General features: G+C 39.5%; 1 protein-coding gene across 6 annotated transcripts in view; it reads left to right on the top strand.

The window, feature by feature from the left end:
• Positions 1–25,851, top strand: part of LOC110958083 (transcription factor 4-like) — a 313,148-nt gene that overhangs the window by 9,548 nt on the left and 277,749 nt on the right. For all 6 annotated transcript variants that reach the window (XM_051938852.1, XM_051938848.1, XM_051938849.1 and 3 more), the window contains one exon: positions 541–613. In XM_051938852.1, the coding sequence (XP_051794812.1) occupies positions 541–613 (73 nt within the window). The remainder of the gene's footprint in view (positions 1–540; positions 614–25,851) is intronic.

The raw sequence follows: 25,851 nt of genomic DNA, 5'->3' as shown, positions 1-25,851 counted from the left end.
GACGCTTGACCTTGTTGGACTCCTCTTGGGACTTGACACTGGACTTGGACTAGTCATGACTTGGAATTTAATAACAGTTATTTCAGACTCAGTTCTCACTTTGAAAAACCTCCAAAGCTGTGACTTTTTCCCACCTCAAATGCCTTCAGACCCTTAGTCAGAAACCTTAACATTTCAGGTCTAAAAAACCCCAAAATTTTAGTTTACCTCAAAAAAGTTCTCATAATGTTAAAAATTAGGACTTTTTGGCATTGTGCACTCAAACTGGGGTATCTTATTGCCAGATATCCTCACAACACCCAGCTCTACTCATGACGGACAGTTGACAAAAGTTTCTTTCCAAAACATCACTTAAAAAGCCAATACCATTAAATTAATAACATTACTGTAATGGCATGAGAGCAGTTGTGAACTAAATGTTTTCACGGCGTTTTGGAATGAAGCTCTTCCTGTGTAGCTGCAGTGATGTTTCTGTGGATGTGTTTGCTGCCTGCAGTGTCAGTGCTCTCAGAGGTAATGTGCGCTCTGTTTGTCTTGTAGATGTTTTCCCCTCCTGTTAGCAGTGGAAAGAACGGGCCGACCTCCCTGGGGAGCGGACATTTCTCCGGCTCAAGTACGTCAGCTATCCCTTTTTTATTTATTTATTTATTTTCTCATTTTCCTCCCTCTTCCTCTTTTTCTTCTTCTTCTTCTTTCCCTTCAGTCCTCCCTCCTTCCTCTTACACCTGCTCACTGCTGCTTCGCTTGCTGTTTGAGTGGATAAACCATGTTTCTGTACATGCAGGTTTTTATGCTTGGTGGGTTGCTTTATATTTTAAAGCACGGCTTTTTCTTGAGCTGGTTGAGCTAAAAATTCGCCTCCTTTCATCATATTTTGTTCAAACAATCAGGCGGCTTGGTTTTGATTTCCTGACTTTGATTATGCGTTAGTCCGTGTGTCAACACTCTCCTACTGTGCTTTTGGCAAAAATTGTCTCCCAAATGTATAAAAAAAACACTCAGTATTTTCCTGTAGCAGGTGTGCATTGTCATTTTTTGCAAACAGGAGGAAATACTGCATTCGTTGGGGTCTATTTTCAGCGGCGGATGAACACACACTCTTGTTTATGAGGATTTCTGCAGTATTTCACTGTAAAAGATGCCTGAATGTTGCAGAATCTTGGTGTGATTTTTCTTTATTTCAGAGGTTTGTTTTTCTGCCGCTCAGCTTCGTTCCTGAAGGAGACATCCTGTTTTTCTGATTTGCTGCTCTCGTTCTTTTCCTGGAGATCAACTCGCTGTGTTTTCTTAGCTGATGTTGGTGTCAAATGAACTTTGCAGCTTTTGTCTTTAAAGCTGATTGATAATGTTGTGTCTGACTTTACCTGTGCGTCAGTTGGTTGAGCGTCTGTCAGATATCCTGCTCCTGGAAAAGACTCATGGTTTATTCATTCTTTTGTTTAGTTATGGAGCCTCTGGTTCATTCATTCGGTCGGTAAATGTGGGACAAACTCACAAACATGAGCGACTGAATGAGTCAGAGAGTCTGTAGGTACGAACGCTGCTGGTTCATTTATTCAGTCTCATTGTAAATAAGTTTGTCAGCGACGCTTTTAGCTCCGGCAGAGACACTTTAGTCATGAGAGAAGCCAACAAAATAACACAAATACACTTTTAATCATCAATACAGTGAAGCATTCACCAGGGAAATGTACAAACTGATGAATAATTACAAGAAATAGCAACATAAAGTGTTTTAATAAGGTGTTGTTCCAACAGATCTCTTCAAAGTTTAAAATTTTTCCTTTAATTTGTCACCTCCCAGTAGCTTAGTTGCTTTAAAACACATCCAATATGAGAGATAATAGGCTTTATTACGGTAATAACTGTTGATTTGTTTCCATTTTTTACATGCAACCATTCAGCTAGCTTTAGCCGTATTGTTTTTTTTTTGTTTCTTTTTACCTTTTTCACATTTTATCTGCTCTATTTTCACAATCCACAGAATGTAGACATTGCAGGAATGCACTCATGATCATTATGTGGATGGTTTAAACTATCAGACCAATCCCTTATTCACTCAGGACTGGTGTTTTATGATATTAACTTGCTGCAACAACTCCCTGACTGTTTACACTCATGTTTCGTGACTTTGCCCGTCAGATGGGTTTGCTTTTTCTTGCAGCAACATGAGATTCTTGAATTTGCATCCAGAATTGGTCCAAACTTTCTTCTATTATTGGCAATGTAACTCAATATGTCTCAAGCAGGAAATAAGCAAAAGAAAAGTGCACAGAAATGAAAAAAGTTTTTAGAAAAAGACCCAAGAAAGACACATAAATCACAGAAATGTCAATTCGCATGGGACTAATATTATAACAGGATCTTTGGATTTGATGAAGAACTGGTGGTAGATATGTGGTGGAATCTTTGCTTTACAAATAACAGACATGGCAAATTTGCTCAGCATCAAGATCCCAGATGACTGATAAGATTAATATGAATTACTTGTGATCCCTATTTAATACTAGTCCTCAGTTTAGTAATGGCACCAATTTACGACCAGTTCTTGGTATACAGGCCTTGTCAGTGTTGTACTGAAAGTCTGTAGTTCTCAGAATGTTATTGATAGATAGATGGATTGGAACAATTGCTTAGAACTTATTGACTGTGAAACATTCAGGAAACTTAAGTACTGAAATGCAGTTGTTGGAACCACCTGGAACCACCCTGATTTAAGATGCAAACAGAAAGCTTTTGTCTCACTTTTAGTCCAAAACCACAATTCATCCACATGTTTGTGCTCGTTTATGAAGGGTTATTAGCCCGCTAATCTAACAAAGCTGTTAGTTTTGAAACTCGGCACAGTCATTGTTTGTGCTCATTCATGTAGTGTTGCTAGCCGGCTAAGCTAACAAAGCTGTTAGTTGTGAGACTCGGCACAGTTATTGTTTGTGCTCATTCATGTAGTGTTGCTAGCTGGCTAAGCTAACGAAACTGTCAGTTTTGTGACTCGACACAGTCATTGTTTGTGCTCATTCATGTAGCATTGCTAGCCGGCTAAGCTAACGAAACTGTCAGTTTTGTGACTCGGCACAGTCATTGTTTGTGTTCGTTTATGCAGAGTTGCTAACGGCTAAGCTAACAAAACTGTCAATTTTGTGATTCAACAAAGTTCATTGTTTGTGTTCATTTATTTAGAGTTGCTAGCTGGCTAAGCTAACAAAACTGTCAGTTTTGTGACTCGACACAGTCATTGTTTGTGCTCGTTTATGTGGAGTTGCTAGCCAGCTAAGCGAACAAAACTGTTATTTTTGCATTCGGGCTTAGTTGTTCTTCTTCTGGCATCTATGGAAGTTACCAACAGCTGCAGCTCCACCTTCTGGACGAGTTCAGAACTGAACCTGACCTTTCAACAAACATTCATATGTGTGAATAACCGCTGCTCCGTTGGTATCATTTGACCTTTCTCTTCTCAAAATTGACTGACCAGATGAATCTGTAGCTTCCTTATCCTGTATATTGACAATATTTGCATTTAAGTGTAGAAGTGAATTAATATTCCTCTTAAAACTGCTGTATATTCAGCAGATCCTCCACCTTTTCTCCTGCTCCTGGTGGTCTTATTTCCCCTTTTTGCCTGTGCATTTTCCTGCATTATTTCCCAGAATTTCACCACCACATATCTGAAATCCGTTCTGCAACTACCTGAGAACGTCGTCGACCCACCAGGAGGATCCTCTCTTTCCTGGAAGGTCTTCACAGAAAGCGGTCGGGTCATTTTTTTCTGCCGCTTCCCGCTCGTCTTGTTCGCCGATTGGAAGCCATTTTGTTAGTTGGCTGGAAAACAGAGAGACGGCGAGAGGCGTCTTCTTTGTTTACCGCTTCGTTGTGCGGCCGCTCGTTGTTGTTGTTGTTGTCGTCGTCATCGTCGTTTGTGCTCTGCTGTTTCGGTGATGTTGTTTGCTCCCGTGCCGTGCATACAAATTGCGAGAGGGGACGACAAATGTTACGATTTTTGGCAACGACAAACAAAAAAAAAAAAGAAAAAAAAAGAGGAGGCCCGGTTTGTAGAATTTGTAGCGGTTGTTAGTCGCTGCTGCTTCGATGTGCATCTTCGTATCGGGATTGTTGTTTTTTCCTTTTGAACACACAGTAGTGTCACACACACACCATTACACAAATCACACTGTTTCCTGCACACACACACACTGACACACACACACACTCTCGCTCGGCTCACCCCTGCTGTGGCTTTCTGCAGGCCTCGGCATTTTGATGAGCCTGGTGCTGTTTGTGAATGCAGCTAATTAGAACTCTATAGACCCACGCAGCCACGAGAGCAGCGGTTTCCAAAGGCTGGGGCGAGGCCGCAGGACGGGACGCACCGACACCGAGCGAGGTCTGATCGCTTCGGGTTAAAACTCGGGGCTTCGGTTGACGAGTCGGTGTTTTCCAGAACACGCTTTGATGTGTTTGAAATCTTCCATCCACACTCTGCTGCTGTCAAGTGGTGCATCCTCAGGATTTTATGACAGCAGGATGGAAGAAGAAGAAGAAGGAAGAGATGGTTTCTGCAGCTTCTTGCTTCTTCTTCTATATGCAGCCAGTTTGTATTTAAGGAGACTCTGAGGCTGGAAGTTTGAGCTGCTGAGTGCGAAATGTGATATTTGTGCACTATGTGGTTGAAGTTATTTACTCCCAGTTGATATATGTATGATCTTACAACAGCAAACTTTGCTTTGCATGAAATGATGGAAGGTTTCTGCAGCTTTTTGCTGCTCTGAATGCAGCCAGTTTGTATTTAAGAAGACTCTAAGGCAGGACGTCTGACCTGCTGAATGCAAAATGCAAACTTTAAACATTTCGACCCAGTTGGAAATTGTGATATTTGAGCTACGCTTTGTTTCATACAATTCATCTTACACTGTTTGTACACTGAAAGTTAGGGAAGATTCTGAAGCTTTCACAGAGCTGCAACCTTTTTTCACCTTTAAACACAGCCAGTTTGCACATGAAGCGACGCTAAAGGAGGATGCTTGACCTGCTGAGTGCAAAACCTAAATTAAAACATTTCGACCCAGCTGGAAATTGTGATATTTGAGCTCCATTTTGCACCATTTCTGAATTTACAACAGCAGACTTTGGTGTTGGATGAAGATAGAGTTGATTTCTGCAGATTCTTGGAGAGTTGTAACCTTTTTTCTAACACTAACTGCTGTATTTAAGGAGACACTGAGGCCTGCTGAATAGAAAACGTTACATTTTGCTGCATCCTTCAAGGCGTATGACTGAAACGTCCAGTAAATTCACCATTCCCAACCCCAAATTTGTTATTGCCACCACAAAAAAACCCCATTAAATATTGCATTAAAACTGCTGCTCATGTATTTTGCTGATGCACACAGACTCAAACCTTCACATAAAGACAGACTGGTTATATTACACCCTACTGATGTTAAAACATGGAGCGTTGCTGCAGCAGACACTAGATGTTGTTTTGAGGTCATTTTGTTTTTTTCACCATAAATTCTTACAGTTGTGCTGATCTGAGTTTTTATCTTTTAGCTGCTTTGATAAATCTGAGTTTTAAAAATATCAAAATATCTCCAAACTCGACTCTTGATGTTTTTTTTTATTGTTGCAGAAAACTTGCACCTGAACTTGTCACCATCCTTCCACGTGTTGCCGTTATTGTTCAGTGTCTTTGGTATCTGCAGCTTGATTTCAGAGTTGTGACATCAACTTAGTACTGAAGCACCAATTTTCAAAGACAGGTGAAGCATTCAGGTCAGCAGGTTTGGCTTTCCATGCTCCATAGAGACCTTAAGATTAAAAAACAGAAAGAGATATAAACTTCAGACCTTTGCAGAGCTGTGAGGACGTTGTAACGTTGTTCAGTTTAAATGATCAGAAACCCAGATTTCCCATAAGTTCTTTTGTTTTTCAGTAACGTCTCGTTTTTCTGTACTGGTGGAATGAAACTTACTTGAAGAATCAGCACCAAAAACTGGTTATCTTGATCTAAAAAAGCAACATTTCTCATTTGTGATGTTAATTTGTTGGGGTTTTTGCTGCTTTTCTGGAAATTTGCTTCAAATTTACACCAAAGTTGGATGGAAACCCACTCAAATGTCTCAGTTTGTTATGAATAAAAGTGGATTATAATCATGATTAAGGGTGTTCAGGGTCTGTCTGAGCTGCTTTATGTTGTTGAAATCTGCCGATAAACTGGACTGCAAGTAAAAATATCACAAATATCTTCCACATTACTGTAAATACAAAACATTATTATCAAGAAAAACATACTTTTACCATTCAGAACTCTTAAACTTTTGTCATTTAGCACAACAAGTCGATTTTTTTCTGAATAAAATAGTTTGAAAAGGGCAAAAAGTTTGACTGAGACTGATAATAATGCAAATATTTTCCACATTATTGGTTATTATCATGATGTGCGACACGCAGAGCAATATGAGGATGAAAAAACACACTTTTACTCTCCAAAACTATAAAGTCTTTTAAAATCTAATGGTAGAAACCAAGTGTTTAAAAGTAAGATAATCTAATAAAGGCAAAAAAAATTCCCTGAGTGAAAAAATTGCCAATATCTTCCACATTACTGCACCTCTAACAGTTTAAAGTCATGTTTTGACACCTGTACATCAATATTACAGAGAAAAAAACGGCCTTTCATCTAAAAAACTCTGAAACTTTTGTCATCTAATGCAAGAAGCCAAGTTTTGTCGTAATACAATGATCTAAAATAGACAAAAATGTCATGACTTGACACCTGCAAATCAATATTAAAGGAAAAAAACAGACTTTCCTCTTACAAAACTCTGAAACTTTTGTCATCTAAAGCAGAAAGTCAAGTTTTTTCTGAATAAAATTATTTAAAAGGGACGAAAAGTTTGACTAAAACTGAAAATAATGCAAATATTTTCTACATCACTGGACCTTTAAGTGTTTAAAGTCATGATTTGACACCTGTAAATTACAATTAGAGGGAAAAACGTGCTTATTCCCCAAAAAGCTCTACAAAAACCATGTTTTTTTAAAGTATAATAATCTGAAACAGGCAAAAAGTTTGGCTGAGATTGCAAAAATTGCAAATATTTTCTACATCACTGCACCTTTAAGTGTTTAAAGTCATGATTTGATGCCTTCAAATCAATATTAGAGACAAAAAACAGGCTTTCTCCTACAAAACCCTCAAACTTTTGTCTTCTAATGTAAGACGCCAAAGGTTTTCTGAGTAGAACAATTTAAAACAGGGAAAATTCGACTGGAAATACTGCAAAAATCTTCCATATTTCTGCACCTTTAAGTGTTTAAAGCCATGATTTCACACTTACAAATTAATATTAGAAAGAATAAACTGGCTTTTCATTCAAAAAACTCTAAAACTTCACTCGTCTAATGCAAGAAGCCACTTTTTTTTTTGGTTAAATAATCCAAAACTGGCAGAAAACCTGATTAACATCCATATGAATGACATCTGAATGAATACTGAGAATTTAAAGCAGTGATTTACATTTAATCTCCTGTTTTCAAGCAGATCTTTCACCACAGAGGGATATCTAGGAGAATTGTCCCCTCATGCAGTGGAAAAGAGCTGCTGGTTGCCAAACGGGGCTTCAGAAGGCAGCATCAACGGCAAAATTAGGATGGAATAGGGACGAGAGGCGGATGAAAGCTGCGTTAAAAATAACACACTAAAAATACGTCTCAGGATCGGGTTTATCCGATGCTTTTGAGGATAAGGAGTGACATTTCCCCCCCCCCGAAACACGTCCTCGTGTGCAGATTGAACTCCGAAACGACAGCCTTCGACACAATCCCGCGAATAAATCTGCAGGTTTTGAAGCTTCCTGGCCGAGAATTCACCTTTAAAAAAAGCGTGTGAACACAAAGTCCCGGCTGACACGCTCAGCCCACGGTCATCACCAACCAGGAAGTGGATTAGGCGTTTTAATTATTGGGAGATTTCGCCGTTGTTGTTGTTTATTTTGGGATCATCCCTGGAAAGATAATGCACACTTCAAACTCTGTGTGTGTTTTCTAATCTCCTCCTGGATGAAGCCGCCGCTCGGCTTCACTCTGCCTGTCAAACCGCTCGTCTATTTCAGGTCTTGGCTGGTTTCAGTGTGTGTGGTTTTTTTCCTTTGGTTTGGTTTTGCCGTTTGTCTCCCTGTCAGCGATGTTGGACGAGAACCGACGAGCGTAAATGTCGAGCGTAAAAACGTGTGCGAGAGATTTGAAAAGTGGATTTTTTTCTTCCGTGAATTGTGCGAATTAACAAGTGAATGTGTGGATTTAGAGGTGGTGGGAGTTGGAGGTTTTTGGGGGCAGGAAGGCAAAATATCAACGTCTTTACCGCCGAGATGTGAAGGAAACGGCTCCAGAGCAGAAAATAAACAAAGAAAGTGGAAAATAAAAGAGGAAAATGTAAATTAAAAGCAAGTATTATTAACAAGAATTGGAATACAAGATGTAAAAGTTATCCTACTACCTTAAAAATGTACGTTTGGCTGATCAATTAGCTCGTCTTATGACTGTAAAACAAGCTGAGTTTATTAACAGAACTTGACAAAACAAGTTTAGTAAACCTAAAATACTAAGTTGAACAAACTAGTCCCATAATAATTGGCTGCCGAGTTGCAGAATTTGAAGATTTTCCAATAAATTTAACATAAAAACTGTAATATAACTTGTGCATTAGTTGTTTTTTTGCTGCTTTCTTGAAATTTCTTCAAAATTTGCATGAAATTTGAATAAAAACCAACCAAATATCTCAGTTTATTACTATTTATGGCTTTATTGATAATAAAACTAGACTATTGTTGTGTTTAAGGGTGTGTCAAGGATCTGCCTGGGGAAGTTTAAAAATAAAAAATGCAAGTTTGGTTGGTTTTTCCTTCCAGTTTCCGGCTTGTTGCAGAGACCTGGTTTGATTTTATGAGGTGGTCGTTGGGTTAGATGGATTTTTGTTTGATTTAAACATTAAACTTGCCCTTTAACAAAGTGACTTTTAAAGCGTTGGTTTTACTTTGTCTAAAAAGTTTGGATTTTGTTAGTGTTTTGGTCAGTTTCTGTTGTTTTGCACCAGTTAAGCTGCTTAGCTTTGGTTTACTTCAACCCAGATACACTGGGGTTTAGTTTGTTCTGGTTTTTCCTGATAGTTTTACCTCAAAAACTAAAGCTTTGGTTTGAATTGATCCTGATTTTGTCAGAAAAGGTCAGATTTTATTGGAGTTTAGTCAGTTTCTGTTGTTTTGTACCAGTTTAGCTACTTTGCTTTGGTTTATTTTAACCCAGATACATTGGGGTTTAGTTTACTTTGATTTTTCCTTCCAGTTTCAACTCAAAAAACCAAAGCCTTGGTTTGAAGTTTCTTGAAGTTCTCTAAAAAGTTCAGATTTTATGTGAGTTTGGGTCAGTTTCCGTTGTGATAAGATAAGATAAGATAAGATAAGATAATCCTTTATTACTCCCCATGTCAGGGGAATTTTCCCGTGTTACGGCAGCAAGAAGTGACTTGTGAAATAAAATGTTTTGTACCAGTTTAGCCACTGACATATCTTTGATTGACTTTAACCCTAAAACATTGGGTTCTCCTTCCAGTTTCACTTAAGAAAAATAATTGTAGTCTTGTTCAAATCTGTAAAATATCAAAAATTCCAGTTAAAACTATTTTATAAAGTTCATTTATTCTAGTGTCTTCAGTATTTTAAACATGATCTGAAAGAAACAATCATTATTTGGTCAGAATTCTCATAGTTCTTGACGTATCAAACCCATGTCCAGGGCCTGAAAGCAGGTTTTGCTTATATTTTAGCCACAAATTGACGACTACAGTGAGTCCTGACAATCTTTCAGGTAACAACCGAGGCGGTAAAAAGACGTTCCTACTAGAACTTCATGGTCGGTGTCGATCTTTTCATGCCAGAACACCACAAGGCCTTTTCCTTTCAATGCTGCCGCTCTTATTTTGTATTTTTCTCCCTCCTTCCTTTTATTTTCTTGTCATAAAACCCAAAGACAGCCAGATAAACGTCTCCTCTGCCAGCCAGCTTCACGCATTAGCAGAGAGATTTGGGCGAAGGCAGATACAGGCCCGATGGCACGCCGGATTTTTGTTCCCCTAATTGGCATAGCTTATTAAGTCACAGTTCACAGCGGAGGAAAAAGGGGGCTGCTTTAATAATATCCCCTCTGCCGTTTGATTTGATGCACTTGTACCGAGACAGATAAGGCTCTTCGGAGCGGCGAGCGACGCCCCCACCGCCGCCCTCTTGTCTTTATTCAGTCAAATCTGCCTCCGTTCCGCCCGTCACTCAGAAACCAAACCCGGCTTTCAAAATAGAGATGGAGAGCCTTAATACCTCCACCCTCCCACCTTCTGCCGCCTCTAAATTGTCTTGTTTCCCCTGCAAGCCGATGCAGAATGACTTACAGGGGAAAAAAAACAAAAACAAAAAAAAAACAGCCAACCGTGCTCTTAATTGTGGTGCGGATTAGGGATTAATAGGCGTTTTTAGCCATAATGGCAAATATTATTAGCCCCATTTGCTTTTCTAATGCTAATAATGACTCCGCTAATAATGGCAGTGATTTCAAGGTTAGCGCCTGCGAGTGCTCGCCGTGGATTCGTGTGTTTTTTTTCCTCTCAAAGCTCAGGAGATTGACGTGCCACTTGCTTCGACGGGCCGATTCGCCGCCGAGTCGCAGCTCCATATGTTTTCCCCGAAGACGAGATGTGCTGAGCTGCTGAGTTTGAATTAGTTTTCCAGTTTGGACTCTGATAATCCAGTTAAATCAGGTCATGGTAAACCGGCCTGTTAACTTAATGTGTGTTTTTAGTTTAACTGTTTTTGACTTTAAGCTCCCATTGATCCTCCTGATGTTTGTTGGTTAAGTGGGTCGGGTTTCAGCTTGTTGGGTTCTGGTTGGGTTTATGAGGTGGTGGCTGGTTTAGACAGATTTTTGTTTGATGAAAACATTACATTTGCCTCGTAAAACACAACTTTTAAAGCTTTGGTTTGAATTTTGTGCGGAAAGTCCTGTTTTTATTTGTTGGTTGAGCTACTTAGCTTCGGTTTCCTTTTACCAAATATATTGGGGTTGCAATTTTTACTGAAGAAAAACTTGTAGTCGATTCTTCTTCCAAACAATTGCTGTTTGCCCTGGAAGCTCTCTTTGTAGTCGAAGCTAAAAACTAGCATCTAGATTACGTAATTCATTTAGGTTAAGATTAAAACATCTAATTTACCTCCAACAAACCAACTTTTAAAGGTTATAGCTTTCCATTTTTCTTGATTTTGTCTAAAAGTTCAGAATTTATTGGAGTTTAGGTCAGGTTCTGTTGTTTTGTACCAGTTAAGCTAATTCATTTCAGTTTTCTTCAACCCAGATACAGTGGGTTTTGGTTTGTTTTGGTTTTTCCTTTCAGTTTCCACCTTGTTGCACAGATCTGGTTTGGTTCAATGAGGTGGTGGCTGGGTTAGATAGATTTATGTATGATTAAAACATTAAATTTACCTCTGAAAACCCAACTTTTAAAGCTTTGCTTTGACTTTTGTCTGAAAAGCATGTATTTTATTTGAGCTTAGGTCAGTTTCTGTTGTTTTGTACCAGTTTAGCCACTTAGCTTTGGTTTACTTCAACCCAAATATATCAGACTGTAGTTTGGTTTGGTTTGTCCTTCCACTTTCAACTCAAACAACTAAAGTTCTGGTTTAGTTAGATTGTTCTTCCAGTTTCCAGCTTGCTGCACAGATCTAGAATTGATTCATGAGGTGGTCATTGACGCACATGATTTTTTGATTGATTAAAATCTATCTTACATCCAAAACAAACCAATTTTTAGAGGTTTGGTTTGAATTTTGTTGGAATTTGTTGGAATCCTGTTGTTGTGCCCTAGTTTAGTTTTACTTAGCTTTGATTTAGTTTTACTGAAAATATTGGGGCTCCAATTTCAATTAAAAAAAACTTGTAACTTTGTTCAAATTTGATTGAAAATCATTTTTTGACACTTGTAAATAGACTTTTCTTCAGTGTTGACTTGTTTTGTGTTGAAGCTCTTCATGGTAGAAGTAGTTTAATCTGACGTTTAGATTATGTTTATCATTCAGTGCTTCAGATTTAAACATCAACTTTGCTTCTTATTTTTGTTGGAATTTCAATCACTTTCTGTTGTTGTGTCCTGGTTTAGCTACCTAGCTTTGGTTACTTCAGCCCAGATATATTGGGGTTTAGTTGGGTTTGGTTTGTTCTTCCAGTTTCTACTCAAAATAACTTGTCATCTTGTTCAAATTTGATTGAAAATTGAAGATTTTAGTGACAGGAAAGCAAAATGTTGCATTTTATTGCCAATATTCTGACAGTAACCAACTTATTTTACCAAAGCATGTTTTGGTGCAGTTTGCTTTGGGTCATGTTTCCAAATGTGTTGATAATTTCAGAGAAAAACTCTGAGTTTGAACTGTTCTAACCCAGTGTCAGATTGAGCCACTTGAATAAAATCGAGGTGTTTGACAGGTTTAGTTTCTGCGATGTTTTTGGATGCAGTGTTTCGCTGCATTGTGAAGCACTTTGTCATAAGTGGACTAAAGGTCGGCGCGGTGGCGGCGTTTAATTGCTGGTCTTCGTCAGCTTTTGGCTGGCGTCAAAAGTGAATGTTTTTAGAAGCATCTGTTGTACACCTGCAGCCGGTTACCTGTCTGATTGGTATGCTTAAAGAGTAAACCAGTCATTAGTGTGCAGAGTGGTTCAGAAGACAGACGGCGAAATAAGCAAATGCTCTTTTTACCTTTTCAGAGAGCAAATAAGAACAAAATAGAGCAGAATTGACTTGGTTTTTTGCACATCTTTGGTTAACTTGATCATTGTTACATGTTAGCTGGTCATGTTAGTTGACTTGGAAGTGTAGGTTACCAGGTGTTGTTTTACAAAGCTCAAATTAAAGTCCAGTTATCGGTTAAACCCCTAAAAACCTCCAATCTGCATGCATCAGAATTATGTATGAAAATAATCCCTTCCTGCCTGTAAATGGCCAACATCCAAATCTGCATCATTATCTTCTTTAGAATGTGCAGCTCGAGCACACCAGCTCGCCTATAAGTCTGCTATTTCAACTTGTGATATTGGAATGATTCAGTCATATGTTTGAACTGTAAAACTGGTGCAGAAGAAGGGTAACGATGCAGAAACCCCAACATCCAAGCTGACTAGATTGCTTTTCTTGGGTTTGTTTATCATTCTGCTTGTCTGAGTTGTTGGATTTCCTGAAACCAATCATGGTTGTTGTTGTGGGCGGGGCTAAGGTGATGACTCGGATATATTTTGGTAGAATATTTACATGTGGAGAGATGAACACTGTCATTAAACACGTGTAACTACAAAAAAACTCTCAAAATCCTCTCCAAAACTGGAAACTTTCTTTGTTGTGGACTACTACTTGGAGATGGCAAAGAACATGACAATATGCATATTTCTAACCACATCCTACATCCAGTGAATCAGACTAGTTAACCCTGAATGACAGATTTAAGGTGGAAATACGCAGCTGCAGTGTTAATTTTGCTCATGATGTGTCTTCCAGTCTATAAAAAACACACCATATGGACATGTTAACACTGTAGATTTTTATAAAAGGGGCTCTTCTGTACGTCTGTGTCCATATGATTTGCATTTTGTTGCCATTTTGTTCCCATTGTCGCCACGTTCTTAATCCCTGAGCCCTGATTGGCTCATTTGTTTGTCCGTCTGGGAAAACAGCTGCCAATCAGTGCCACATAGGGATTGATTAAGGAGTCCTGATAGCACTAACTTGAATGGAAATTGTTCACCTGGCACGTAAAACCAAAGAAGTTACCTGTGGATAGTGTGGCCCACTGCACATGCTCATTAGTGTCCCTTAGGGTTCTCAGGCTCAGCTGATAGGCTTTACATTGTCATGTCATGGAAATAGAACTCTGAAAAATTGAAAAATTGGAAAAAGGTGACCCAGTCTCTACAAAATTACGTTCCAGTTAAACTGTATTCTCAATTATTGACTCTTCTTATTTTCTGCTAGATTGCATTTGTTTGTTACAAATACTTTTCTAATCAACCTATGCTACTGCGTCATTGTCGCTTCTTTACAGCCAAACAATGAGATGTTAGATGGGGTTAGAAAATGAAGGAGACGCTTCAATTGTGTAGTAAAATATGATCAAACCAGGACATTTTACCAAAGCATAACCAAATGCTTTTGGTCCAAAACCTTAACCAAGCTTCTATAATGTAAAAATGTGTCACAATGAAAAGATATTCCCCAAAGCTGTGTAGTTTTTATGCTTGGTTTGAATTTATCGTGAATTTCTCGGAAAAGCAGAGATGTTATTGGAGTTTAGGTCAGTTTCTGTTGTTTTGTCCCAGTTTAGCCACTTAACTTTGGGTTATTTTAACCCAAATATATCGGGATTTAATTAGTTTTTGTTTTTCCTTCTAGTTTCAACTCCAAAGGTTACGGCTTTGGTTTGAATTTATCATGAATTTGTCAGGAAAATTCTGTTTTTGTTGGAGTTTTGATCAATTTCTGTTGTTTTGTCCCAATTTAGCCACTTAGCTTTGGTTTCCTTCAACCCAAATATATCAGGTTTTAGTTTGTTTTTTCTTTCCTGAATTTGTGTGGAAAATCCTGATTTTGTTGGAGTTTTGGTCAGTTTCTGTTGTTATTTCCCAATTTAGCTGCTTACTTTAAGCCTCCTTTAGAAGTTACAACTCATCCAAACATTCTTTCAGTCATCCAGATTTTGTAATTTATATTAAAACATTAAATTTACCTCTGAGAAACCAAAGTAAACAACAAAAATCAAAACTTAATTCTGATACTGATGGTGTGTCGTTAAAGATGGGACAGAAATTCTGGTTTTCTGGGCAAAGCAAAGTTATGTTACCTTCAAAACATATTCAAAAATCCAGTTTTATGGTATGGAAACATCCAATTTGTGGTAAAGGAACCTCACTGATCCCTTCAGTTTACATCTTGTACCACTGTCCAGCCCAAATTTACTCTTTAATTCTTCACGTTTTATGACCAAATCCCTACGAACATGTTGAACCTTATGCTTGTACATCAGACTATTAGCATTGTCGCTGTGAGCGTGTTAGCATTTAGCCTGAACCGCTGCTCCTGCTCAGCCTCACACAGCTTGTTGAGTTATTAGCTCTATTCACAGGTGTCTTTTCTTTCCCTGCCGTTCGCTTCCTCTCCTCCTGAATGCCATCCTGGTTCCTCCGTCATCTTCAGGTGGAACCTCGCTGCTCCGGGCCTCCTGAACAGCCTCTTCTTCTTCTTCTTCTTGTCGCTCGGCGGTCGGTCTGTGACGTCGGCGAGGTGTTTCGGCTCCTCCACACCTGTTCGCTCGACGGCGGCGGCGGCACAATCACAGTCACCGAGCCTAATTACCCGGCCCTTAAAAAATAAAGAGACAGGGAACGTCAACCAGCCTGCCTGGCAATTACAGCGGCGCTCAACACCTCTCGGCAACAAACAGCTCTCCAATTAGAGGCAGCCGGCTTATTCTGGGAGGCGGCGGTGTGTGTCTGCCGGTGTGTTTATGCCTGTGAGCGTGCGACGACATAAATTGTTTTGGGACTATAGCGTGGTGCGTTCGGTTGTGCGGCAGAAGAATTGAGTGGCTAAAGTGAAGGCAGAAGAAGAGGTACGAAAATGGTGGCTGCTAATTGAGAAGGTTAGGGAGTCCAATCCACCCACATCTTCATCCTCCTCAACGTCATGCCTGCTTCCTCTTTCTCCTCCACTGTTTCCTTTTCGTCACCCTTTTCCGTTTTGTTTGTCATCTTCCCTTCTTCTGCGTTTTACCTCCTCGTCCTCCTACGTAAAGTTCCTTCACTTCTTCCACTTTTTGTGGCTTTCCTTTTTCCTGTTCTTCATGTTTTTGGTTTTGCTCAACCTCCTTTTTCACCTTCTTCACATTCTTTCTTGCAATTTTTCACCTTCTACCTCCTTCTTTATGCTCTCTTTCCTTGCTTCCCCTTCATTCTTCTTCCTCTTTACTCTTTTGCTTCATCCTTACTACTTGTTCTCCCACCACATTTTTGTAGTCTTTTCTCCTCCTTGTTTCCCTTTATTGTCCCCCTCATCCATTTTTGCCCTCCTCCTTTCAACACCATGTTTTACTGCTCAGTATCTTCATCATCTTCACTGTTTTCATCCCATCATTTCCCCTCGTCTTCATTGTACCTTTTCTTCTTGACCCCATCAATCCCTTCTTCTTCATTCAGTTCTTTGTCTTTGTCCACTTTTTCTTCTTCAACCTTCTCTTCCATGTCAGGTTCCTTCACTTCTTCTACTTTTCCTTTGCGTCTTCCTTTTTGGTTTTGTTTTTCACCTTTTCTTCTTCTACGTTTTAATTCCTCTGCCTCTTTTCGACTTGTCTTTCATCTGTCAATTCTTCTTCCACTTTTTCACCCACATCAGGTTCCTTCACTTTTTTCCAGTTTTCCTTTTTCCTGTTCCTTGTGTTTTTGGTTTCGTTCAACCTCCTTTTTCACCTTCTTCAGTTCTTTCTTTCACTCTATTCATCATCTTCTACCTCCTTTTCATCACCCTTCTTCTCCTTCTTCATGCCTTCCTGCTTTGTCCTTCCTTCTTCCTGGTCTTTCTTTTTTCTGTTCTTTTCCTCTTTCTCCGACCATATTTCCATCCGTCTTCATTTTTTTCTCTAAATACAATCTTTTCTTGTTCAGTATCTTCTTCATATTCGTTCATCTTCAGTGTTTTCATCCCATCGTTCCTCCTCTTCTTCACCGTAATCTTACCTTTTTACCCCATTAGGTTCTTCATGTCTGTCATTTTTTTCTTCTTCTTTGCCTTCCTCTTCCATGTCAGGTTCCTTCACTTCTTCCACTTTTAAAGGTTTTCCTTTTTCCCATTCTTCATGTTTTTGGTTTCTTTCAACTTCCTTTTTCACCTTCATTGCCTCTTTCTCACCGTCTTCCTCCAAATCTTTCTCGCAGTTTATCCTCTTCTTCCATCCTTCATGCCTTCCTCCTTTATCCTTCCTTCTGAATGGTCTTTCTTATTCTTGTTCTTTTCCCCTTTCTCCTCCCATATTTCCATCTTTCTCTGTCTTTTCCCCACTTTTGTCTCTCAGTACCATCTGTTCTTGCTCAGTATCTTCTTCATATTTGCTCCTCTTCATCTTCAGTGTTTTAATCCCATAATTCTTCTTCTTTTTTTATTGTAATCTCACTCTTCCACCTCATTAGGTTCTTTTTCTTTGCCACCTTTTTCTTCTTCACCCTTCTCGTCCGTGCCAGTTCCTTTTTGGTTTGGTTCAACCTTCATTTCCACCTTTGCCTCTTCAAAATTTTAACTTCTCTGCCTCATTTCTACTCATCATCCCTTCTTCCTCTGCCTCATCTGTTGATATTTTTGTTCCATCACTCCTTCCTCCATCTTATCTTTTTCAGTCTAACCATCTTCTCATCTTCTTCTTCTTCCTATTCCTCATCTTTTGCTGTTTTTCTTGATTTTTTTCTCCTTCTTCATGCCTTCCTTCTTTGCTAATCCTTCATCGTTTGTTTTACTCTTTCTCCAACCATATTTTCATCTCTTTCTCCTCCTTTTTTCTCCATTTATTGTCCTCGTCATCATTTTTTCTTAATCCTTTTAACACCCCGTTTTCTCACTCAGTATCTTCGTCATCTTCGCTGTTTACATCTCATTGCTCCTCCTCTTCTTCCCCCTCTTTTTCCTTTCCATATTCATTTTGCCTTCATTTTTGTCACCTGTCTCTTTATGTTCCTCCAGTGTATCCCTGTTTATTTTCCTTCCTCATGCTCTTTGCTTCCTCTCAGCTGTTCTTTAGCTCCTTCATCATCTTCCTCCTCCTCACTTTCCACCTTCAGCTGAACCAGCAAACAGTTGTCGACTCACTTACAGTCCTCGCACTGTTTTCCGTCTAAAATTAGACTCCTATTGAGGCTCTTTTGGGTATTTTTCAATGCAAAACATCCTGTGGTCATGTGATGGTGTTTGTTGTTATTCCTTCTTACTTTGTATTTGCTCCCAGCCTTCGACATTTACTGTTGCTTCCTGCTTCTTTTTCATGTTTCCTCCTCTGTGACCTCAACATGGAAACAGCAACATGTTTATATTCTGGCTGATTGTGTTTGTCAGAACAAAATAGTCTTTGTGAGCGTTACATTTCAGTCGTTAGTTCATAAATTCTACACAAAACCTGCAGACTGTGTTTTCTTAAAGAAATAGTTTTGGCATTTTGGAAATGCCATGACTTTGTTGGTGCAAGACTAAGGAATCGATACGAACAAAGAAGGACAACAAGCATTGTGCAGGGGATCAAGGTGCTGCCTCGGCCTCCAAATTCTCTAGATTTTAAACCAATAAGCATCCATGCAATGTGCTGGAAAACATGGAGGTTTCACTTTGCAATTTCAAGGCCTTGAAAAATCTGCTGCTTAAGTCTTGATGCCTTCAGGAAAACGTACATTATATTATGCAAGTGGTTTTAATGTTGTGGCTGTTCGGTATACAACATGAACCTATAAGTGCAGGAAGTTAAAGAATGAAGACACTGCAGATGCTTGAAGACTTAATTATTCTGTATCATCTGAGGCAAGGACTTGGAAAGCAAGAAGATGGAGAGGAAGTCACTCTTAACGTCACATTGAGGAAGGTTTCGTTCAAAAGTTCTGCACTTTTCTTCACTTTAACGTCAAAACAAGACGTACACTACCGTTCACAGGTTTGGGGTCACCCAAACAATTTCATGTTTTCCATGAAAACTCCCACTTTTATTCATGTGCTACCATAATTAGCCTTTCAACTCCATTAGCTAACACAATGTAGCATTAGAACACAGGAGTGATGGTTGCTGGAAATGTTCCTCTGTACCCCTGTGGAGATATTCCATTAAAAATCAGCTGTTTCCAGCTACAATAGTCATTTATCGCTTTAACAATGTCTAATAAGCATCTGGATTTATGATTCATTTAGTGTTATCCTCATTGGGAAAGAATGTTTTTCTTTCAAAAATAAGGGCATTTCTAAGTGACCCCACACTTTTGAACAGTAGTGTATATTGTGATATAACCGGAGTGTATCAAGGCTATTGTAGCTCTAAACTCCAAATCAAAAACATCCTGTTTCCTCCCTCGTCCGGCGCTTCCTGCTTTTCTTCCACTTCTTCGGCCGAACTTCCTCCTCACATCAAACGGAGGCTGAACTTGCTCAGGTTTTTCTGTACAGAACCTGTTTGCTGGAGACGTTTTAATGTGGAGTCGACTTTGCCAGAGACACACTGAACCCTCACACCGCAGAGATCAGCGGGTTAAACCATCTGCTCCAGAGTTAGGGGTGGTGCAGCGCAATGGTTCGTCCCGGCTTTTGTTTTAGTCCCAGTTTTTTGGCAGCGCTGGCACCGGAGTGGCACTGCCAAGTCCCTGTGTGTGCGTTTGTGTGCATTTGTGTGGTTGTGGTTGTGGAGGAGCTATATTTTCCAACCAACCCCCCCACCCTCTCCACCTCTTTTCCATGTACATGCACACACTCACACAATGACATACGTGCACAAACACACACACACACTCACACACAGACTGTAAATTGTCTGGAACACCCCTAGTGCCATCTGGTCTTGTGACGGGCCAGACAGTGCACGAGTGTGTGTGTGTTCGTACTGTAAGAGTGTGTGTGTGCATGGAAAAGAGAGGAAAGTGCATGAGTCTTATGGCTTTGTGTGTCGCTCTCTGTGTGTGTTTGTGCGTGTGTTATTGGGTTTTTGTTCATTGATGTAAAAGCAAAAGACACACAACAGCAGTAAATTTATGCCACCGTTGGATGTTCCTCTCTGACTTTAAATCGGTGTTTAGGTCGACTGTGGAAGTAGTTTATTTTGTTATTTTGAAGAAATCTGGTGTGTTTTCTGCAGTTTCAGACATTTTTTTTATCCAGTTCATGCTTTCCAGTCCAAGCTCTGTCCATACTGCAGTAATGTGGCAGGTTATACATGAAAAAACACAGCAGGGAACATGAGATTGTGGCTATTATTGGGGTGTACCGAGCACAGGATATCTGGAGAAATTAGGTCTTCTTACTGTGCTTTTGAATCGACACTCCAAAATCCTGCAGCAATTACTACACTTACAACTCTTTAAATTGTGAATTTTTAATTTTTCAGCATTGACATTTGATTGCTGTGAAACTAGTTCATTTTAAAGAGACATGGTATGTTTTGGTCTTGATGACATTTTTGTAATTTCGAACGGTTCTGCATGAAAGGAGGGAGGGCTTTGTAGTAAGATTCTTGTTCATCTCTACTCACCTTAGTGGACAATTGAGGCTCTCAAATTCAGGATCTGTTCGTATGGTTGCATTTTTGGCAACGTCGAACACAGAAAAACACAGAAACAGCAGCTAGTTGCAGATGCGTTGTAGCATCATATCAGCATTTATCCCCGTGGTGAACTGAGCACAGGATATCTGGAGAAGTTAGATCTTTCTACTGTTTTTGTGCTCTGTATATGGAAACTATGTATACACTGAAGCTCTTCCAAAGTCCCGCAGCGACTACTTGAATCACAGCCCTTTAAATGATTAATTTTAAACGTATGAAAGATGGAGAATGTTCTCGTATGAAACATTTGTTGTTATCAGTAGTTTTATTTGGCATTTATGTTGTCCTTGTGCTTCTTTAAACTCTTTACTGATGGGTTGTCCACGAATCGCAATGTTGACGGTTCAATTAACTGACCTTTGGCAAGAAACTCCACCCATAGTTGGTCCTGATGGCAGTTCTGTCTCCACTGGTATGTGAATGGTTGAGTAGGAAACTCTTATGACCACTATGGTAGAAAACGGCTGTATGAGTGCAAACCATTTCCCATTTAAACCTGGTTTTGAACTGTCACGTTGCTGTCAAGGCTGTAACGTGCGTGTTGAGTGCCTTACTGAAGGGCCTCTTGGCTACAGTTGCCAACCAAAGGAAAGGAAAAGGGAAATATGGTGTTTCTTAAGAAACAGAAGCTGGAAAAGGTGACTGGTATTGTATTTGAACTTTCGACTAAACCTCTAATAATGGCATTGGTCAGGCCAACAAACCTGGAAAGGTTTAATTAAACTCCGTTGTGGACGTACATACAGACATGTTTAGTTGTTGATACTATACGTCTTTGTAGTCCACTTGAGCAGCAGATCGGCATCTTTCAGTTTTAATGCATGCACCTTACTCTAGAGCATTTGCACCACTGCCCTTGTAGCTTGGATTACATCCATAGATACAAATTCTAGGTCAATGCTGACTATTTCAGATTAGAGTTGATGTTAGCATGATATTTATGTCATGTGGACTCATGAACGTGGACAGTACAACCCTAGTGTGTCATGTTAGGTGTTTTCAAAGCCTAACAATGCGATATTCAACCCTGATATTTGGTTGTTTTCTCCAGATATCAGTAATTTCTGGAACTACGGTACCCACAATACACTGGGGGTTGAATCCATGGATTCAGTGAGCAATGCTGTTAGCTTTAAAGTGAGCTCCATGTTTTATAGCCTGTGTAAGTTTACATTTCGTGTACTGGATCAGCTATTAGTGTCTCCTACTTCAGGTTCAACCATGAATTTAGATGGATTCCTTTGATACTGGTGAAAACTACATGATTATGAGGCAGGTTCTGAGGTTAAAAGTCTTTAATTCTGGTTTTAAAATGGATTTATTGCTGCTTTTTCTGCAGTACAACCTCGTTGGCATTAGCAGCCAAACTGCAACTTCCCTTTGTTTTCTGAAAACACCAACATGCACCTGTTTGCGTGACAAATCCTTGCCTTCGCTATGGTTTCGCCTCCGAAGAAACTGAGCTTCTACCTCTGTCTGTTTTAGTGCCTTGCTCAGGGGAACCGAGCTGCAGACTGTGAACGGACTTCATTGATAAAATAGGGAATTCTGGCAGATGCACATGTGGTGAATGCAGCAAGACAGAAAGCTGGAGAGAATAAGTGTGTGTGCATGTGTGTTTATGTGTGTGCGATACACATGCTGGTTGACCTGAGGAGACCAGACCTCTTCTTCCTCATTGGCTAAAGAACATCTGGCAGTCTGAGTATGTGTGTGTGTGTGTGTGTGTGTGTGTGTGTGTGTGTGTGTGTGTGTGTGTGTGTGTGTGTGTGTGTGTGTGTGTGTGTGTGTGTGTGTTGTGTGAGAGAGATACCACATTGATCTCCCCTCTCACATTCCACTCTGTCAGGACTCTGAAAAGCAAGAACTCCTCACTCCAAACATTTATCTCTCTCTCTCTCTCTCTGATTTTCTGACTCCCTCGCTCACTTTTTCCTGCTTTCGTTCTTTTAATTCTCTCTCCTGCCTTTTTATTTTTTACCTCCCGACTCTTTCTCGCTGCTCTTTTCCTCCCCAACACCCATTTCAACTTGATAGCAAACTTTTTTTGGACTAAAATCTCACCTACCGTTGTGTACTCCTAAGCTAAAATTGCTGTTAATGCAGTTACACATGAAATATCTTCGTCACTCTGCATAAAAGCAGTTTAATGACGTCCTGCCTGCTGTGTGATCGGCCACAGTTCAACAGTAAACAAAGGGCCGCTTAATTTGGCGCTGCAAAGTTTTGCAGGAACCCTGCTGCTGCTTTAAATGGTGTCTAGTTTTGTGGAAGCTAAAACGGTGATACGATTAGTGCTGCAGTTTATTTAGAAACACACCGTCAGAGGATTTTTGACAGACGTGAACTTGTCACAAACCTCACAGACTTTGAATTGTTATTAGTAGTACCTTTAAAAGGAAAATGTGTTGGGATAAAATGCCTGGACATCTCTGAAAGAATTTGAGAATTTACTGCAACTTGTGTTAATAACTTTAGTGAGTCTGGTGTCACAAAAAGGCAAGTTTTTAGCACTTGGTGTGTTCATAAAATGCATTTTTTAGATTTGGTCTTTCTTTGCATGGCATTTATTTGGCATGAAAGACACCTTGATTATATTGTGTGGTATTTAAATGCTATAAAATTACACAAAATGTGGGAACAAAAACTAAAAAATGCAAATATGCCACAAGTTATATGGTACTTGTACGCAGTTTTATAATATCATGTAAACTTGAGACATCTTTCATACTAGTGCTGAAGGACTTGAGACTTGACTTCAAGTTCCAACTGAAGTTGCAACCTTTGACTTGGAATTCAACTTCGCATTTTGAAAAACAAAAGATTTGTCTGGAACCAGTGAGTACCAGTCTTAAATCTGCCTTAAAAACTCAAAAAATATTTTCAGATTACTTGACCTAAAGCACTTGAGACTTGATTTTAGACTTGATCTGTTCTGACAAACTTTGAATTTGACTTCATCTGGAGATGCGACCTTTGAATTGAAGCTGACTGTGGGAAAGACTCAAGACTGGACCTCCTACAAAAATGACTGTACAACATGATCGAGAATGACCTTAAAGGACTTGCATGTGTCTCAAATTATGGAAGGACTTGAGACTTGACTTTAGACTTGACTTTTACTAACACACTGGAAATGTCACCCTAGACTTGACATTTAACTTGAAGCCTTAACAAACTTAAGACTTGTTTCAAATCAGCGAATAGAAGTCTTGAATTTACCTTGAAGAACTTGAGAAATTACTTTTATTTGTTTCACATTGCACAGTACTTGACTTGCACATATTCTGAAGGACTTGAGACTTGATTTTAGACTAGACCTATTCTGACAAATGTAGAAATCAAGTTTATCTTGAGACTTTTGCCTTGAAACGTAACTTGAGACTGACAATCCTGAGACTTGTCTGCAGTCAGTGTATACAAGTTTTTAATTTACCTCAAAGAATTTGAGAAATGACTTGTACTTACGTTAAATTGCAAAATCCTTGACTTTTACATCCTCTAAACAACTCGAGACTTGACTTTAGACTTGACCTGTTTTGACAAATGTAGAACTGGACATAATCCTGAGATGTGACGACTGACGACTTTGATTTGTTCTGACAAAACTGAACTGAAGATATGAGCTTGGACTTGAAATTTGAGACTTTGGCAGACTTAAGACTTGTCTAGTATCAGTGCATATGTGTCTTGAATTTACCTCAGAAAACTTGAGAAATGACTCGTACTTGTCTTATATTGCAGGATTCTTGACTTGTACATCTTCTAAAGGACTTAACTTTAGATTTGATCTGTTCTGATAAACTGGACTTTATCTTGAGATGTGACAAATTTAGACTTGATTTGAGCTGACAAAGCTCAACTTGTGATGTGCTGTTGGACTTCAAATTTAACTTGAGACTTTGACAAACTTAAGACTTGGGTAGGATTAATGAAAATGTGTCTTGAATTTACCTTAAAGAACTTGAGAAATTAGTCATTTTTGTCACAAACTGCAGGATATTTGACCTGTTCATCTTCTAAAGGGGGCTGCACAGTGTAGTGGTTAGCACTTTCGTCTTGCAGCAAGAAGATCCCTGGTTCAAATCCCAGTCTGGGCCTGGGATCTTTCTGCATGGAGTTTGCAGGTTCTCCCTGTGCATGCGTGGGTTTTCTCCGGGTACTCCGGCTTCCTTCCACTGTCCAAAAATATGCTGAGGTTAATTGATTACTCTAAATTGTCCGTAGGTGTGAATGTGAGTGTGATTGTTTGTCTGTATATGTAGCCCTGTGACAGACTGGCGACCTGTCCAGGGTGTCCCCTGCCTTCAACCGTGTCAGCTGGGATAGGCTCCAGCACCCCTCATGGCCTTAGTGAGGATAAAGCAATGTATAGAGGATGGATGGATGGGTCTTCTAAAGGACTCCAAACCTGGAGATTAACTTGGCTTTTCTGACAAACTTGACTTTATCTTGAGATGTGACCTTAGTCTTGAAATTTAATTTCATTCCTTGTGTTGGACTTTTCACAAATCTGTATAAACCTGATGTGGAATCACCTTAAAGACTTGTTGGACTGACTTTTTCATGTCTCAAATTACAGAAGACTTGGACTTGAAACTTAATTTAAGACTTACTTTGACTTACTCCAGACAGGCAGTATATACATGACTCTAAAGAACTTAAACATTGACTCTGGGTTTACTTGAACTTTCTTGGTAGAAAACTCAAAGCATGAACTTGGGATTAATGACTTGAGACCTGACTTGGACTCGTCTCAGAAGCACTTGTCACCAGCTCTGTTTGGACCAGGATCAGACTGAAAATGATGTTTAGTTAATCTCCTACACTGGCTGCTCCCCTGCACTGAATTATAAAGGCACCACGGCGGAATGCTAATTGAAAAAGTTGTGCATTTGTGGATGTTTGTCTTGTTTGACAGCTTTGTGTTTGCAATAACTTGAGGCTAAAACCTCCACTTCCACTCTGTGGTTTTAGCCTTTGGTTAAGAGGATGTTAAAGAGGACATTAGTTAGCTTTCTTTCCTTTTTTCTCCCCCTTCCACTTCCCTCTTTTCTCTCATTTTCCGGCCTGCTGCCTGTTGGATGGCCATCCTTTGACAGCTTGAAGCTATTTGAAGGACCAATTATCCAATAAATGCGGCTTTATGAAGTTCTATCCCTGCTGCTGCTTTCTTGGAAGGCAGAGGTGTAAATCAATAAGATTTACAGCGCTGGAGCTTTTAAAAGAAACAATCACCATTTGCAAGGATGTGACACCTACTTCTGCAGAGCAAACAGAACCACATTTGCATTAATTTGCTTTATTATCTCGGGTGCGGATCCAAAACCTAACATTAGCGGTTGGAAACAAGTAAGATTGAGAAATGTTAGTTATGGACACTTACACATTATACACATATGTAACTGTTCAACATGTTGTTTCAAATCCAGAATCTTAT

Source organism: Acanthochromis polyacanthus, chromosome 18, assembly GCF_021347895.1.
Source record: "Acanthochromis polyacanthus isolate Apoly-LR-REF ecotype Palm Island chromosome 18, KAUST_Apoly_ChrSc, whole genome shotgun sequence".
In the NCBI taxonomy this organism is placed as follows: Eukaryota; Metazoa; Chordata; class Actinopteri; family Pomacentridae; genus Acanthochromis; species Acanthochromis polyacanthus.
This window is presented reverse-complemented; position numbering and strand designations above follow the sequence as displayed.